The 17500-nt window shown below is 39.9% G+C and overlaps 1 protein-coding gene across 1 annotated transcript in view; it reads right to left on the bottom strand.

Moving 5' to 3' along the window:
• Positions 1-6856: 6856 nt before the first annotated feature.
• Positions 6857-17500, bottom strand: part of LOC125036176 (nucleolin-like) — an 11907-nt gene continuing 1263 nt past the window's right edge. Inside the window, exons 2-7 of the mRNA XM_047628616.1 lie at positions 14024-14581; positions 9502-9659; positions 8611-8766; positions 8182-8277; positions 7208-7355; positions 6857-7054 (exon numbers count right to left, since the gene is read on the bottom strand). Of these exons, the coding sequence (XP_047484572.1) occupies positions 7001-7054; positions 7208-7355; positions 8182-8277; positions 8611-8766; positions 9502-9659; positions 14024-14533 (1122 nt within the window). The 5' untranslated portion in view covers positions 14534-14581 and the 3' untranslated portion in view covers positions 6857-7000. The remainder of the gene's footprint in view (positions 7055-7207; positions 7356-8181; positions 8278-8610; positions 8767-9501; positions 9660-14023; positions 14582-17500) is intronic.

Genomic DNA, 17500 nt, shown 5'->3' with positions numbered 1-17500 from the left:
TCAGGATGTGTCCGATGCCGAAGGTTGTAGAACGCTGTTGGATAAAACATTAATGAAAAGGGTATAGAGGGGGAGCAAATGGAATACAGCGGGGATTTGTAAAAGGATTTGTTAAAGGTATAGGGCGATCAGATGAAATGGAGAGTAAGTGTCTGAGGGAAGGAGGGTAACGCTGTATATAAAAACTGTAAAAGAGCTATTATGAAACAATCAAATGCGAATACGGTAAGAGACGATAGTTGTGGAAGAAGTAGAATAATCCTGAAACTGAAACAAGGGAACATGGGAAGGTGATGAAGTATCAGGAAAATTGTCAGGTGGGGAGAGAAGAGCATCTAAGTGGGGGTGGTAGGGATAATTGGAAGGAAGAGGGAATGGTGATGCACAGGGAGGACGAGAGGATGGGGTGTTTTTTGGGTGAGTGGGAGGAGGAGGGGTAGGGGAACTTGAGGAGGAGGATGAATATTGACAGATGCTTTGAATGTAGAGCGAATAAAGAGATTAGAGTGTGAATGAGGGAGTGGATCATTCTCTTGAGTCATGTTTATGAACTTTTGGATGTCTTCAAGAGTTTCTGGAGGGCAGTTGGGTGGGGAGATCTGAGATACAGTGGGTTTTTCTTATGTGGAGGAGAAGAAGGAATAGATGTCCGGGTAACAGAGGGAGAGGTGGATGTGGTAGAACTGGAGTGGATCGTTTAGATTGTCTGGTGCGACTGGTAGAGTGAGAAGGAGGGGGAGGGGTAGGCACCGGGGAAGTGGTAGAGATTGGAGTATCTGGATTTAGACTGGAAAAGAAATTTGACTGGGAGAGAGAGGTAGTAGAGGTATGTTGGTTCGGGGTAGGGGGAAGAGATACTGGGGAGGAACTGAGACTTCTTGAGAAGATGGGAGGGGAGTGGATCAGAGCCTCGTCGGCGTGCTTCTTGTCTGGCCTTACGGAAACTGAAGCCTAGTTTGAATCAGAGAATCGCTACCTTAGATTCGAGCTTGTAGGCAGGGAAGCTCTTATAAAATACATTATGGGAGCCATCACGATTGACATACGTGCGTGACTGAGTATTTTGAACGGTCATGACCAGGTCAGGCACATAGAGGGCAGCAGGTTGTGGAGCGACAGTGTTTGGTTGGGTGGCCAAAACGCCATTTCTGACATTGATAGGGAAGAGGTCGATGAGGTCGGACTTGGCAGGACACTCCACCAATATAAACTTAACAGGGGAGGTCATGTCTACGGAGGTAATCTTGGCAATATTGGTGTAGGACTTACGTTGGCCTCTGGGTAGAATAGTGTAGCATAGTAGACGAGGTATGCAAGTCCTTTTCACAGTCTGACTGGTATTGTTGTAGACAGGACAGTCAGTTGGAGAGACGGAAAGAGTTTCGGTACAAGTATTAAGAGAGGAGTGAGGTTGGGCAGGAATAGGTTTAATAGTGAGGTCGGTCAGGGTAGATAGTGCACTAGCTTGGGACTCAGATGTAACTGTGACAAGGTGTGAATGATCGGAACGACTGCGAAAGTAAACTTTGCCTACTTGTTTTTGGAGACATTGTTGGAAGAGAAGAATTGAACCCACTTGGCTGGGCCAAAAGGGTTCTCAAAAGGTTTGCAGAGGTCGAAGCAGTAGAAGAACGAGGGCGGGAGATAGGTGGGGTGGAATGGAGAGGGACAATAACGATGAATAGTAGTAATAAGGGGGTTAGAGTAGACAATGAAGAAGACTGTACAATAGAAGATGGAGCGGAAGATGTTGGGAGAGGGAGGGATGTATTCTGAAGGTTGAGTCAAGACCTGGGTGGATGATTCGGAATGGATTGAGTTGACAGCAAACATCGATGAAGGGGTATTGGTATCAGTCGGAGCTATGGTCAAAGGAGAGGCAGGGTTCGGGAAACCAATGAAATAGAATTTAAATAGACAAGTTGATGAAGGGTCAAGCCTTAATGCCCCTAATAAAAGTAAAACATCTTCATTATTGGCCATGGTGAGCCTGAAATATGGGAAGAGGAAACGGTCTACCCCTCAGGGTCCCGTACTCATCTCCTGGATTCCGTTCATGACTAACACAAAGCCAGCTTTTCATCCTTCATTGGACTCCAGTCTCCGTCTCCTAAGCCCCTTTCCCCCACGACAACAACAAGCAAGGGATTAGGGGGGGGAAGACTGTCATTGAGTTTGCCTATGCTAGCTAAGGCAAGGCGGATATGCTTATATTTATCTAATTCTAGGTTGCAGTCAGCTGCCTAGATACTTCCAGAACACACTGATCTTAGCTTGTGGCCGTTTATATAAAATTGAGGTGGATGGTTGGCCGAGGACACTGGTAGATTAGGTTGCGGTAGGACTGCTGTTTTGTATGTGTAAGGAAAGAAGTTGAAAGGGAAGAAGAATCAAGTATGGACTGAATTGGTTCTTATTTGGTTTCTAGTAGAAAATAAAGTAGATTTTCGGAAATTAAGTTGTGTGAGACTGTAATAGAAATCTACAATAGTTCCCACTTTTCTTTAACCCATTGACACTGGCAGGCATGTAGAGTACATGTAAATGCAGTCCATTGTGATTTAAGCTATCGTTTATACATGGATGGCTCTGGAATATTATTTTGCTTATTGAAATCTTTGTCTTGTCAACATATAAGGTCATTAGAGGCGTATTCAGAATATAGCAATAGGGCGAGGCTTGGGGGTCTAAGCCCCCGGGTAAGAACTTAATTGGTTCACAAAGTGGTGTTTTTTAATTTCCAGAATGGTCAATGGTCAAAACAAACTAATGTGCCAGACATCAAAGGTCACACAGCATTGTGATAAAGTATTGCAGCAAAAAGGGTAAACATAAATTAAAGATTAAAGTAAGTGGACAGAAGAAATGAAGGAGAAGGAAAGGAAAGGAGAAAAGGCTAAGCAAAATTAGTTGAGGCAAAGGCAGAGGTGACCCCCTACAATGGGCCTTAGTCTCCGCCGCCCAAGCCTCCCATGACAACAAGCAAGGAAGGGGGGCTTTCCAATAGCTGTCACCAAGGAGACAATTATAAGATGTGCTGGATCTCGGTTGTTTACCCATTCTTGACCAGAAATCCCCCCCAATCCTTTGCCCGTTGTTGTCGTGGGGGGGCTTAGGAGACGAAGACTGAGACCCAATGATGGGGAACTCCTCAACCTTGGGACTCAGCCATCGACTCAACTAATTTTGCATAGTCTTTTTTCCCACTCATACTTTTCGTTTCAGTTTCTTCATCAATCCCTTCTACTATCCACCTCCTAAGGTGTGAGAGCCGTGCTGAAAGGATGAAAGGCTGACTTTGTCAGTCCTGAACGGCCTGAGGGAACCATGGGTACGGTATTCCCCTGCCATACCTGGCCCTTACCCCTCAAGGGGACCCTGAGGGGTGGACTATTTTTTTTTTCCCAACATACTCCAGGCTTATCATGGCCAATAATGAAGACATAACCCCAATCTTAGGGGCAATGAGGCTTGCCCCTTTATCAAATAGCCCCAATCCCAGCTCTCCTTTGACCACGGCTCCGAACACTGCAACAACTCCCCCATCATCAATGCATACTAGTACAGTATCAACCCTAATCAACAACCAACCCCCCGGGAGACATTTCTACTCTCCCAACATGCTCAACTTCAACGCTTTTACTCCCACAACCTTCTTCATCAACCATCCCATCTCCCCTTATTACTACCTTACAACCTTAACACTACCCCCCTCAACACTACTCCCTCCTCCACACGTCCCCGCACTTCTACTACCCCAACCTCTACAAGAATCCTAAATACTCTATTTAGCCCAGCCAAATGGGACCGATTTTTCTTGATCCCTCCCACAGCTCCCTACTCTCAAAACACCCTCCTCTTCCAACAATGCCTCCAAAAACAAGTAGGCAAAGTCTCTTTCCGTAGCCGACGCGACCACTCCCGTCTCGTCACAGTAACAACTGAAAACCAAGCTATAGCATTAACAAAACTAACTGATCTATGTGGTAATCCCATCCCTACAGAACCTCATCCAACCCTCAATACTTGCACTGGAACTGTCTCTATCTCCCCAACAGATTGCCCAATCCATGACAAAGAATGGTCAGATTGTGGAGAGGACTTACTCGCTTGTCTCACAGACTATGATGCAACATATGTACAATGCTACTCCATTCCTCCCAGAGGAAATCGTAAGAAATCCATCAACAATGCCAAAATTACTTTCCGTAGACATGACCTTCCCTTAAATGTTTACATAGGTGGGACATCCCTACCTGTCCGACCATACCAACCTCCTCCTCGTCAGTGCCAAAATTGTTGGCATTTAGGACATCCTGCCAAACATTGCCGTTCCACAGCCAGATGCCCGCTATGTGCCCAACCTGGCCATACTTGATCAAATTGCTCTGCACAATCACGCACATGTGCAAACTGTGGCGGCCCCCATAATGTATTTTATAGAGGCTGCCCCACCTACAAATTTGAGTCTGAGGTAGCAACTCTCAGATTCAGACTTGGACTCACTCTACGTGAAGCCAGACAGGAAGCACGTCGACAAGACTTTTCTCTTACCCCCTACTCCAGTAATGTCGCTCACTCTGCCAATCCCCAACCTCCCAAGCTCCTACACCCTCTCCTAAACCCAACCCCCCTCCATCTAACTTCCCCTCTCCTACCTCCTACCTTCCCCAGTCAAATTCTTTTGCCATCCTAATCCCAGACACTCCAATCTCTACCCAATCACATTCTTTTGCTATCCTAAATCCAGACACCCCAATCTCTTCTACAGCCCCAACACCTTCCCCTCTCCCTCCCCGCACTACCCGCAGCAGACAGAATAAACGTTCCACCCCCTCTTCCCCTACCTCACAATCACCTCCACCTACCTTTGCCCCTATTCAGACACCAGACTTCTCTTCCCCCCCTCACAAGAAAACCTTTATCTCACAAAACTCCCCAACCAACTCCACTACAGAAACTCTTGAAGATATCCAGAACTACATAATCGAGTCCCAAACTAATACTCATCCACCTTCAAATTCTACAACTCCCGCTCCCTCCACACTCAAAGTGACTGCCGATATCCATCCTCCTCCTACTCATATTCTCCCTACACCCAATCCTCCTACCCCATCCCAACAAAACCCATTCCCCCTGACTCCAGCCCCACCTATATTAACCCTCCCACTATCCCCTCTATCCCTTCCACTCCCTCCTGGATACACACGTGAAACCCTCATGTCACAAGTACCCTCTTCCCCAGACCTTCTACCTTCCGACACCCCTCCTGATACAACACCACCTCCCCAACCTCATTCTTTATCACACCCTCTAGCACCTTCCCCTTCAAATTCTCCAACACGCACTGCAATCTTTGCCAGTAAATCAACGAAAGTATAACTATCCTTCATTAGAACATTCGCGGTTTCCGAATGTTCCTCTTTCAGTCCCACATATTCTATTGTCATGCCCACGTCCTTCCTACATAGACATCCCAACTTATCAGACATCCTTACAGAATCTCACACTTTCTGCTTTGACAACCTGTTTTCCTTCCTCAAACGAATATATATCCTTCACTTGATCTAACCCTTTTACATTACCTCATTCGACCCTAACCCATTCACTCACCAATTCCTTAACCCAGCTTTAACAACTAATCACTAACCCAACCATCCTTCACAAACATTAACTATAGTGCTATATGACCTTAGATGTCTAGCACATTTATTGCTTTTAACCATTAACCAATTAACCAATTGACCAGAAATGTTTATTACAATTAGTTTTGTTAATAACATGATAAACAATGTTTGTAATGAGAATAGTAGCAATCGCAATGTTGATGGTATTTTTAAAAATCTAACTAAAAATACAAGTAATGTCGTAACCTCACAAGGTCAGGCAATCTTATCCTGGTGACTAGCTTGTGGTGCTATTTATGTGTGAAGAAAGAGGAAGGAAGTTCTGCGGGGAGTAGTAAGGGAGGAAGGGGTACAATATAAAGAAGACTGAGAGAAATAAGATGGAGTAAAAGATCTTCGAAGAGAGGAATGTTTTCTGAATGTTGAGTAATGACCCAAGTGGGTGACTTGGAATGGACTGGACTATCAAAAGGTATCGAGGCAGTAGTAGTAATCCAAGGAGAGCCAGGGCTTGGGGAACTGCAAAAGTTAAAGGTCAGGGGCTAGCTGATAAAGAGGGAAGCCTCAATGTACATAGTAAGGGTACAAAATCATTATTGGCCATGGTAAGCCTGGAGTATGTGGGGAAGATAAATGGTTCAATCTTTGGGGTCTCCATGAGGGGTAAGGAGCTAAACAACTAAATGGGAATACCAACCCAACTGACCCAAAACCAGCCTTTTCTCCGTTCAGCACAACTCTCACATCGTAGGAAGTGGACAGAAGGGGCTGGAGAAGAGAAGGAAAAGGAATGGGGAAGAAGAAAAGGCTGTATAAAATTGAGCAAGCCAAGGGAAGGGGCCCAAAGCAAGGGGGATCCCCATCATAGGGCCTCAGTCTCTATCTCCTTTGCCACCACCCCTACCCCCCCAACACAAAACATGGATGCAAATGGGGGGTTTAGAATTAGAAGTAAAGGAAGAAAAACATATCAGTGCTAATAATATCAATAACTATAATAACAATAAGAAAGACAAATAAAGGGCTTCCTAGTGCCATTTGTGATGCCATCAACATGTAAAGAGTCAGTAAAGCAAAATTACTGCATACAGTGGATGTTCTTTGAGTCAATGGATTAGTAATGATATTACTGTGTCTTCATTAATAACAGTCACCAACAATATTCATATTTTCAAAATAAAATGCTCTTAACTGAACACGGGAAAATCAAGGGAAAAATAACTAGAAAATAATTCCCAAATATATTTATTTGAAAAAATTAATTTTTCTCTCTGTCTTTCTCCATTTCACTTTTCACTCACTCATTGTCTGTTTCTGTCTTCCCTCCCATTCCAGTGTGGATTAAATAATCTTCAATTTACTTATATTTTTTCTCATGATGATGCTAGTACATGATCAATGTCTAGCTGTTTTGCCTTGAATTTTTCCTGAAAGAAAATGAGATATCTGTTAGTCTTAGACAATATCTAGAAATAAGTAGTGAATAACACCAAGTTATAACCATACAAGCTTCAGTCACTACAGTTCTGTTTAATAACACTATCTATCACTCCTACAAAATGGCAAGCTAATGTTCATACCTTCTTTGGCTTTAGCTGTGGCCGTCCCTTTCCTTTTTCATACTTGCGGTAGAGGACACTCAATTTGACGCCATCAATTTCAACGTTATCTGCACTTCTGAAGGCATCCTCAGCATCCTCTTTTGTTTTGAAGACCAAGTTTGCAAAACTGAAAAGTTTTTTTTAAAATTAGTACCAAATGCTGCTAAAAAAAAACAAGTATAATAATAACAATGACGGATGTTGATGAGCAAGTTTACTGTACATGTTATACTTAAAAGTGTTTATATGTAATATATTAATTTCTTTAAAGCAGTGATCCTTTTCATACATTCATAAGTACAATGGAGTCATTAAACCGAGATGATTTTAGTAACAAAGATAATATGGGAAAATGAGAGCAGTATCAGTTATAAAACACACACACACTCACACTCTCACACTCTCACACTCTCACACACTCACACACTCACTCACTCACTCACTCACTCACTCACTCACTCACTCACCCACCCACCCACCCACCCACCCACCCACCCACTCACTCACTCACTCACTCACTCACTCACTCACTCACTCACTCACTCACACACTCACTCACTCACTCACTCACTCACTCACTCACTCACTCACTCACTCTCTCTCTCACTCACTCACTCACTCTCACTCTCACTCTCACTCTCACACTCACACTCTCTCTCTCTCTCTCTTTCACTCTCTCTCTCTCACTCTCTCTCTCTCACTCACTCACTCTCACTCTCACTCTCACTCTCACACTCACACTCACACCCACACTCACACTCACACTCACACTCACACTCACACTCACACTCACACTCACACACACACACACACACACACACACACACACACACACACACACACACACTCACTCACTCACTTACTCACTTACTCACTCACTCACTCACTCACTTACTTACTCACTCACTACTCACTCACTCACTCCCCTACAAAAAAAACAAAAAAAAACTTACAAAGTCCCAGGCTTGTAAACGATCTCCATTGCTGTTTGAAACGTCTTCTCCAAATCTTCGTACTTTATCTTGGCTGGTATATTTTCAATGTCCAATCTGCAAAATCAGGAAAAGGACACTGCCCTGAATTATGGAAAAATGGGTTTCCTTTTCAATCTAAATAACTTTCCCTTATATACATTCAAGAATGAAGATAATTTGCTTGCAAATTGGAAAATATATAAGGAGGTTATTGATATCATCTATATAAATAAATTTCTAAAAATAAAAATAATTTCTCTTCATCAAACTGACTTAATTTGAAACATTACATTTTTAAACCATCTTGAACAAAGCCAAAGAAAAAAATAAAGAATAAATACTACTAATAAATTAATCACTAAATGCATTGTAAACATAAAATAATTATAAACAAAAACACCGACTTACTTGTATGGATGCACAACAATCTCATCCTCTCGAATGCCGTGACAACCTTTCATGCCGGCAAATCTCGCGTCTTGTATTAATCTGTGGTTATCTAATACTTTTTTCATCCTTTCTGCTTCCTCCTCTGACTTGTATACTAGGAAGGCCAATCCTTTCCTGATAAATACAGATATCATTAGAGTCAGACTGGATGTTGACTTTTTTGTGTAGACTTAGCTATCAAAGGTACAGGCCCGTATTTATATGCATGCAAGTAACAGCTTCAGCACTGTGGATTTACATGTGTGTGTCTTTGAAGTCATTTACACAAAGACTGAGGACTGGAAAAGAGCAAGACACTGACAAGACATGCCCTTCTTTGTCTTCTGCTTATGACTACAATGTAAAAAACAAAATTAAGTTCAAAAGAAACTTGAACATAATAATAAATGTAAAATCTTTATGGAACTACTAATATAATCAAAACATAGTGTACACGTTTCCAATTGAAATTATTGTTTTTCTTATAGAAGACTGTCATCATAGTTTTATACTAACCAGTCTCGTTCAGTCTCTACCTTCTCTGATCTGAGAGGGCTTGTAGATTATTGTGAAAAATCACACAGATGAATAAAATATACTTTTATTACAAAGAATATAGGCTGAGATAACTTGGGAGTGAAATGATAGGCAACACTGTCCAATATTTCTGTCAGACTCACTTCAGTTTTTGTAGTTAGCATTTTACTTTAGAATGACACATTAAATTCATGCATATATCTGTATATACTTGAAGATTATAATAGTACAGCAGAACTGATACAGTATGCATGTTTATCACTACAATTATTATTATTATATATAATAAAAAATCTTTATAAGGAGCAAACTAACAAATGCAGAAATACTCACGACCCACTAAATCTGAGATGCTGGGCACTTTCAAAAATCGGAGGTGGATCCTTGTAGTAATTCTTTTTGAAATTCTTCATCATGACATAGAGAGATCTCTTAAAATCCTCATCCCTTCTCATCTCATATATGCCCAACAGATCTCCAACTAGAGTCATCTGAGAACACAAATATAGACAGTTATAGTACACACAGTTTTGCATAATTCATTAGAAATCTCTTCTGTGACAACTATTCACATGTACCTGCAAGCTTGTATTGTAAAGAAATTGGGAAGTATTCCTTGTCTTGTACTATTTACTAGGTTAATATCATAAAAATATAATCATATCTTATTATCAGCCAAGAAGTATTCCATAAAAGTCCTGTAATTTACTGGCCACTGTTATCTAGTTTTTTGCAAACATCCTACAAATGTGCTTGTTTTGACTCCAGAGCTGAGTCACCAGAGTCATGTTATCTATCATGTGCTGTGAAGTTTTTATATATATATTTTTTCTTTTTAGATTTAGGCCGGCCACACAAGATTAGCTGTTTATAAACAAAAAGTGTTATTCAGATGTCTGAGTAAAAGTTTGACAAATCTGTGCCTTTTTTGTGATATATTACTTTAAATGATGTGATATTAGAATGTGTCATTCCTACAGTATTCCAATTTCTATGAAGACTTGTTTCAGTTACTTATCAAAGAATATTTTATTCCCTTTCCTTCCATGAAATGATCTAGTCTTCAGTTATTTGAACTTTTACTAAGTATCCTAAATATCACAGTACATAGCTCAGTAGTTACAGTAATAGGACTTTGTTTAAAGTCTGGCAGCTTTTTCTCTCATTTTTATATTAATTTACCATCAGTATTTCTAACAAGTATTATGTAACTGTTCCTCCATATTAATATTTTTTTTTCTGCTTTCTATTTTTCCACAAATATTATATTCCAAATTTGTAACAATTTATCTTACAGCTTTTCACCATACATTCCTACATGGATACATGGTTTATGTTCATCAACTTGGGAACTTGGATCACAATAAAAGTCTAGCTAACTGCATTTTCCTTAATGAAAAACAATTGAGAGAGTTTCTAAGCCACCTGCAGTGTGAAAAAGTCTTTCAGCCTCCCATTGAGTGGGAACTTTCTCAACCTTCGGCCAAGTCTTTGTTCACAGCCACTGGGTGAGGGGTGTTACACAGCCTAATACAGAAAAAAATCTGATCATCATCAAAGGAGTTACTCAAAACACGGGCACTCACACAGAAATTACCTCAAGACAATCTTAAAAATCTCCTGCAGCAGCAAGGAGACTGCAGGAAGCTCATACAATGGAGACATCACAAAATGCAAATCAATGTTTTAATGTTATTGATAGTCTAATATCCCTTTCTAGTACTCAGGTAGCTCTTAGCTTGTTGATGAGATTACAGGAATTTAAGACTTCCTAAATTTATATTGAACAGCTAAGAAGTCATATCAGCCTTATTTGATGAGGAATTATCTCAAGACATGAAGGACATTGCAAAGTGAATGTCAATACTTTGTGGCAGACATCTGGATGTGCCAAATCACTGAGAGGAAGAACTAAGAGAAAGAAACTTTACAAAGAAGGTGGGCTTCTTAAGGTAAAAATGGGCTTCCAAACTCCAGCTAAATCTTGACTTTAAACCCTTACTTGAAGATGTGTTCTAAGGGTTAATGGAAGATTGCAACACTTAAAAAAGAGAAAACTACCAGAAACAGCCAGTCATTCCCTCCGGTAAAAGCCATATTTCTACACTCATAGCATATCACTACCACCAAAGTCTTCAACATCAAGGAAGTCATTTTACAGCAAGAGCTATCAGAGATAGTGGATATTAGATTACAGGCAGGAAACCGCTAACCTCATTGATCCTACACTCAAAGTCCATTGTAAAAACTTTGTGGAAAAAGAAGTCCAGTTGATGGGTGATCTACCAGGTGACCACTCAGAACCTAACCCACCCTCTATGTGACTAACCCACCCTTTATGTGGGAGATGATGCTTCTGGACTATGGAATGTAACACACACCCTGTGGCTGAGCAGCTAACCTCAAATGTTGGGCTATTTTCTTCATCTGTCTTACAAAACCAATACACATTTGAAGCTCTCAGAGGAAAAAATTTAAGCTTTACAGATTTGATGAGGAACAAACTGTCAGTCCTGAATTCATCCAAATTCAGGAATTTGGATGAAAAGAAAACTTTGGAATGTAACACACACCCTGTGGCTGAGCAGCTAACCTCAAATGTTGGGCTATTTTCTTCATCTGTCTTACAAAACCAATACACATTTGAAGCTCTCAGAGGAAAAAATTTAAGCTTTACAGATTTGATGAGGAACAAACTGTCAGTCCTGAATTCATCCAAATTCAGGAATTTGGATGAAAAGAAAACTTTGGAATGTAACACACACCCTGTGGCTGAGCAGCTAACCTCAAATGTTGGGCTATTTTCTTCATCTGTCTTACAAAACCAATACACATTTGAAGCTCTCAGAGGAAAAAATTTAAGCTTTACAGATTTGATGAGGAACAAACCGTCAGTCCTGAATTCATCCAAATTCAGGAATTTGGATGAAAAGAAAACTGCAGATCACCTGTACAAGATAGGCACCAAATTGGTCTTCAATACTCCCCATTCCTCACACATGGGTGGTATGTGGGACAGCCTGATTTTTTTTTATAATGAGGCTAAAGTGAGGCTTTAAGCCTACTTCTGAGGCTATATTTTGAGTGGGCTTGACCATGCATGACATGATGGGACATCATCTGGTATTAGGGACAGTTAGCCATGATGTGCTATGACGGCACCTGTCATGAGTGTATTTTCAACCCCATGTCAAAGGAAGCTGTCATAACTTATTTTGCCAATGTACTGGGTCTGGCTCTTGCACTAGTGCTGGGCCAGCTGCATGCTGCAAAGATTGGGCTAACTCTTCTGTTGGTTCCCAGCAAAACTCTGACTGAATTTTCGACTTGGTGTTATTGTGTTAATGAAGATGATGTGAACAGTGGCCATTGGTAATTATTGTAAGAATGATCATCATAAGTGAGGATGACAAAGTACTGTTTTTTTAAATTCAAGATTATACAAGATATAAAGTTAAATTTGTATTCATGACCAATTTCAGAGTAAATACTTTTAGTTTTTGGGCCCAAGTAGCCATTTCTTTTATAACATTTCATTTTTTGGATCCTATAATTCCTTTTATCAAAGAAGTGCCATCAAATCTTGATATCAGACAGGCATAAAGGAATCATGAAGTATTCATTAACTCATATCAGATACTGAGTTAAGTTCATAAATCTTGTTTAACCCATTGGATCTGGATACTTCACTGCCAATATGTGGCCCAAAGGACTGGTATTAGGCTTACAGGAGTATGCACTCTGCCGGGTGTGCGGCTTGCAGGCAGGGCACAAATGAACACATACAGTGCGACAAGAATCCACGCCTCACCTTTGTGATGGTTTCTCCTCTTTTTCAAATGCGCTTTATTAGCCAAGTTTTCCAAAGGCAGCAATGTTCATGTCACCTCCCCCTTCAAGCCAATTTTTTATGCGATGTAATGGTTATGTTATCCAGATCATAGGGGTCAATATCAGAACAAGATCCTCTCATCTAATGTGTTGGCCACAATCATGCTAGCTTATGCAAACATTCTACCAAAATGCTTGTTTTAAATCCACAGCTTCATTACCAGAGCTATGTGATCTGCCAGGTGCTGTGTAGTTTTTTTTATTAGTCTTGTTTTGTAAAGATTTAGGCTGGCCACACTTAGTCAGCTGTTATAATAATCTTAACCCAACACTTCCGGGTGAAGAAAATAAACTATACGCTCTGGAGATTAATGGCAACATGCCAACTTTGAGTGCGTGAGTTTGTTACATCAAGCCAAACGTCCCGGTTTGCTATGACGCCGCAAGATGTGACCCGGCAGTAAAGAGTTAACATAACCATAACATACTTAAAATGTTTGAATAAAAATTGCCTCTTTTGTGATATATTACTTGAAATGATGAGATGCAGCTTGTTCCATTCCAACAGTAAGAATTCTATAAAGACTAATCTTGATTATTCATCAAAGGTTATGTTTTTTTTTTTCCTTTTCTTTTTAAAATATCTATTTTTTAGTTTTCTGAAGCATCCTAGATATCCCAGTATAATGCTCATAGTATTTAACTTTAACTGAGGCTAGCTGTCTTTTCTTTTATGATTTACACATTAACCTATTCTTAATATCATGTTCTAGTTTTGTTAAAATATTCTTCAATATCTGTATATTCTTCAACATTGTACTAAGTAAATATTTGTATATAAAACCTATATTTAGCATTTGTAAGGATTTATTCTCTGACAAGACTTTCCCCATACATTAACACACGTTATCGTCAAGCAAATTTAGATACAATGTTTGTACCTATCACCTTATGACCTTTGCTGACTACAAGTGTTTTACTTGAGGGAGTACAAGTATACATCAAAATAACAATTTCAACACACCTTCTCATCTGGAACATCTAACTTTGCTTTCTTTGCTTCACTTGTCTCCTGCTCAGGGTTCTCTGCTGTAGCTTTCCTCTTCTTAGGCCGCCTCTTCCTGATTCTCTTTTTCTTTGCTGGAGCAGTGTCTTCATCCTTCTTCACGACCTCAGATCTCTTCTTCTTCTTCCCCCGAATCTTCTTCTTCTTTCGTTCATTTCGAGGTGATACCTTGTTCTCTCCTGGAGCATCTGGAGTCTTTTCCGTGACACTACTCTTCTCTACAGTAGGTTTCTTCTCTTCTCCAGACACTAACTTGGCTCCTTTCTTCCCCTTTGCTTTCTTTACTTCATTAGCTGGCGTCTTCTTGACTTCCACGGTCTTTACAGGGGCGTCGTTCTTCTCTACGGTAGGTTCCTTCTTTTCTACTAAATTGGCCTTTTTCTTCTTTCCCTTTGCGTTCTTCTTTATTTCATTTTGAGGAGATCCCTTCTCTCCTGGAGCTGCTGCAGCCTTCCTCAGGACTGCCATTGTCTTTACTGAGGGCACAGTATGTTTCTTTCTCAATTTCTTAAGTAGCTGTTGAGAAAAAAATACAACATTAATAACTGAAGTACTTCTGGAATATGATATTGTTTTATTTATCACATAAATCCTAGCCTCTAATTCATCTTAACTAATAAATTAAATAAATTCTATAATTCAATTCAAATTTAATAATCTATTTTTCATTATGATAAAAACTATCCTCAAAATCATTTAATAATTCTCATTAAAAAAATGAATTCAGTTTAATCTGTAGTTTTGAAGGAAATGAGAAATAAAGTGAAACTGGCTCAAGATCTAAGTGAGAAACATGTGAACATGACTGAGGATTCAATAATAACTGAGTGATGTTGCTACGGTCTCTAATGCCGCAGTGATTGAGATTTTTTTTTTTTTCTTTTTTCTTTGACAAAATCTGTGTGTGGGGGGGGGGAGGGAGTGTCACTGCCTTTAGAAACATTCACAACTATAGATCTCGCTCAACTACCCACACATATAGGAAATGAGCTGCAGACCCCCCCCCCCCCCCCCACCAACAATCTCGAGGGGATAGCAAGTGGCTCCCAACCCCTGCCTGATACTACAAAGAATACCCCGCATATGTATGGCTGGATGGACCAAGAGTAAAATCTTATGGGTACAGGAATGTACCCTGAGTAACAGCATACTAAGCTATGATATGGTCAGCATGATATACAGATTAGAATGTTGGGTATTCCAGATCATCATCCATCTTTCAGGTTAGTAAATTATCATTCCTAGGCTGTATCTTGCTATGTTCACCCTGCATGTCAGTTATACACTCTACCCTGCCATGAATATGTGGATGATTCTTTGTCTTCTGGCACGAGGGTCGAATGGGGCACAGCCCCCTACATTAGACAAATAGTAACCTATTTTATGTACTTCATTATTATAGTGGTGTATTTTGTGTATATCATTCATATTTTACCCCGCAATTTCCCTTTTGTGCCCTCCCCTGCAATCAGGGCTAGGGGCTTAGGGGATTCCTGCAGCAAATATCCTATATATATGGCCAGAAGAGAGCGAGAGGAATTCATCTATGCCACTATCATCGTGATTGCTCATACAAAGGTATTCTAAACAATTACCCGTACTTTGATTGAAGTGTACTATATGCATTACCATAAAGTATAGTAGAGTTTCAATTTCATACAGCCATATGGTACAAGTAAAATTTACCTGAAGCAGATAGAATGACAAATTGACATAACTCATTACTGCAACATGTTAACTAGTTTGTGTGTTAGTATGCACTTGTGAAAATTAGTTTGGATTTTTTAATAATCTTTGTTTGTGTGCTGGGGGTTTTGACAGTTCCTTAACTATTCTTCAATAGTTTTGTGCTGACTGTGATCTTGGCTATGGTCCTTTTTTTCAGCCAATACATACTGACACTTGTATGAGTCTTCCTGTGTTGACTGATCCAATTCATTGTTCAAAGTGTGGAAATAAGAGCAGAATAGATTATAATACCATACAATTCAGGTGTTATCAAACATACACTATAAAAAAGAAAGAAAAATGTTGGTGAATTTTGCTGTATTAATTTTCAAAGGTATGTGGTTCAGTAAAAATAAATTGGACATTGAAACGAATTTACTACTCTGCAATCTATACCATGCGAATGATTATAAGTGACCGAGATGTTTTTGACCTCTCTGACAAATCTATTTGTGACTGGGCAAGTTTTGTATGTGAGGTGTTAAGTGACTGGTGTTTTGAAAATAGTGGTTAGAGACTTGGTGGAGAATCCCAAACTATAGAAATAGAAGAGTCAAAAATTTGGAAAAAGGAAATATAATATATCTCATTCCTGTCAAAAAAAGAGACAGTGAGACACTTTTAGCAATCATTAAAAATCAAATAGCCCCAGGGACCATGGTCATATCAGACTGCTGGAAGGCACACAACTGCCTTGAAAAAGAAGGCTATAAGCATCTACAAGTCAATCATTTAAACATTTTGTTAACCCTGTCACTGGTGCACACATGAACAATATCAAGCAGAAGTGGCAGGATGCTGAAAGGGGCATACTGTAGTTTGGCCACCAGAAACATTTTGTTGGCTACTTAGCCCAAATCATGTTCAAGATGCATTTCCGAGAGCCAAACAAGTGTTTCCATCATTTCTTGTTAGCAGTAGCTAAACTTTATCCACATCTGTTAAGATAAAAACATTTTGCGACTAGAAAGGTTTGTTTAAAAATTATTTAATTTAGACTATGGGGTCCAGGGGCTGGAGCCCCTTCCTGGGCAGTTAGGTGGGGGTTATGAATAGAACATACTGTAGAATAACTGTGGGGGTCCAGGGGGTGGATTCCCCTGTCTGGGCAGTTAGGTTGGGGTCATGAACAAAATATATCTTATAACTATGGGGGTCCAGGGGGTAGAGACCCTGGTTAAGTGGTTTGGCAGGGGTCATGAATGAATGTATTGTAGAATAACTGTGGAGGTCCATGTTGGGTAATGGTAGTTTCGAAAGTTGGTGCTTGGCCTAGACTTTCTTGAAAGTTGACACTTTGGTTAGGCAGGCATTTCCAAAGTTTATTTTCCAATTTTAAGTGGTTTTATTAGAATTTTTATTTGTATTTTTTATAAATTAATTTTTTTTCAATTAATGCCTCTTTTACCCTGTAACTTCCCTGATATACTTCATGCTCTCTCATGCTATCAGGACTATCAAATCAAGATGGTTCCCAGTATTTGGTAATGGAACAATATAAATCACTATATATCTACAGAACACAAATTTCTCCAGGAAAACAGTACTTTTCAGTGGAAAATAGATGCGTTTGTCTTGGAAAGAATTGCCAGAAAATCTAATCACGCTATCATTAAGTGGAAAAACTAAACTCACTGATACATTAAACAAAGGTAAGGTTTTAGTCTCACACAGCCATCCAATTATTACAATTATCATTCCTTGTTT

The sequence above is a fragment of the Penaeus chinensis genome, chromosome 20 (genome assembly GCF_019202785.1).
Source record: "Penaeus chinensis breed Huanghai No. 1 chromosome 20, ASM1920278v2, whole genome shotgun sequence".
Taxonomy (NCBI): Eukaryota; Metazoa; Arthropoda; class Malacostraca; order Decapoda; family Penaeidae; genus Penaeus; species Penaeus chinensis.
This window is presented reverse-complemented; position numbering and strand designations above follow the sequence as displayed.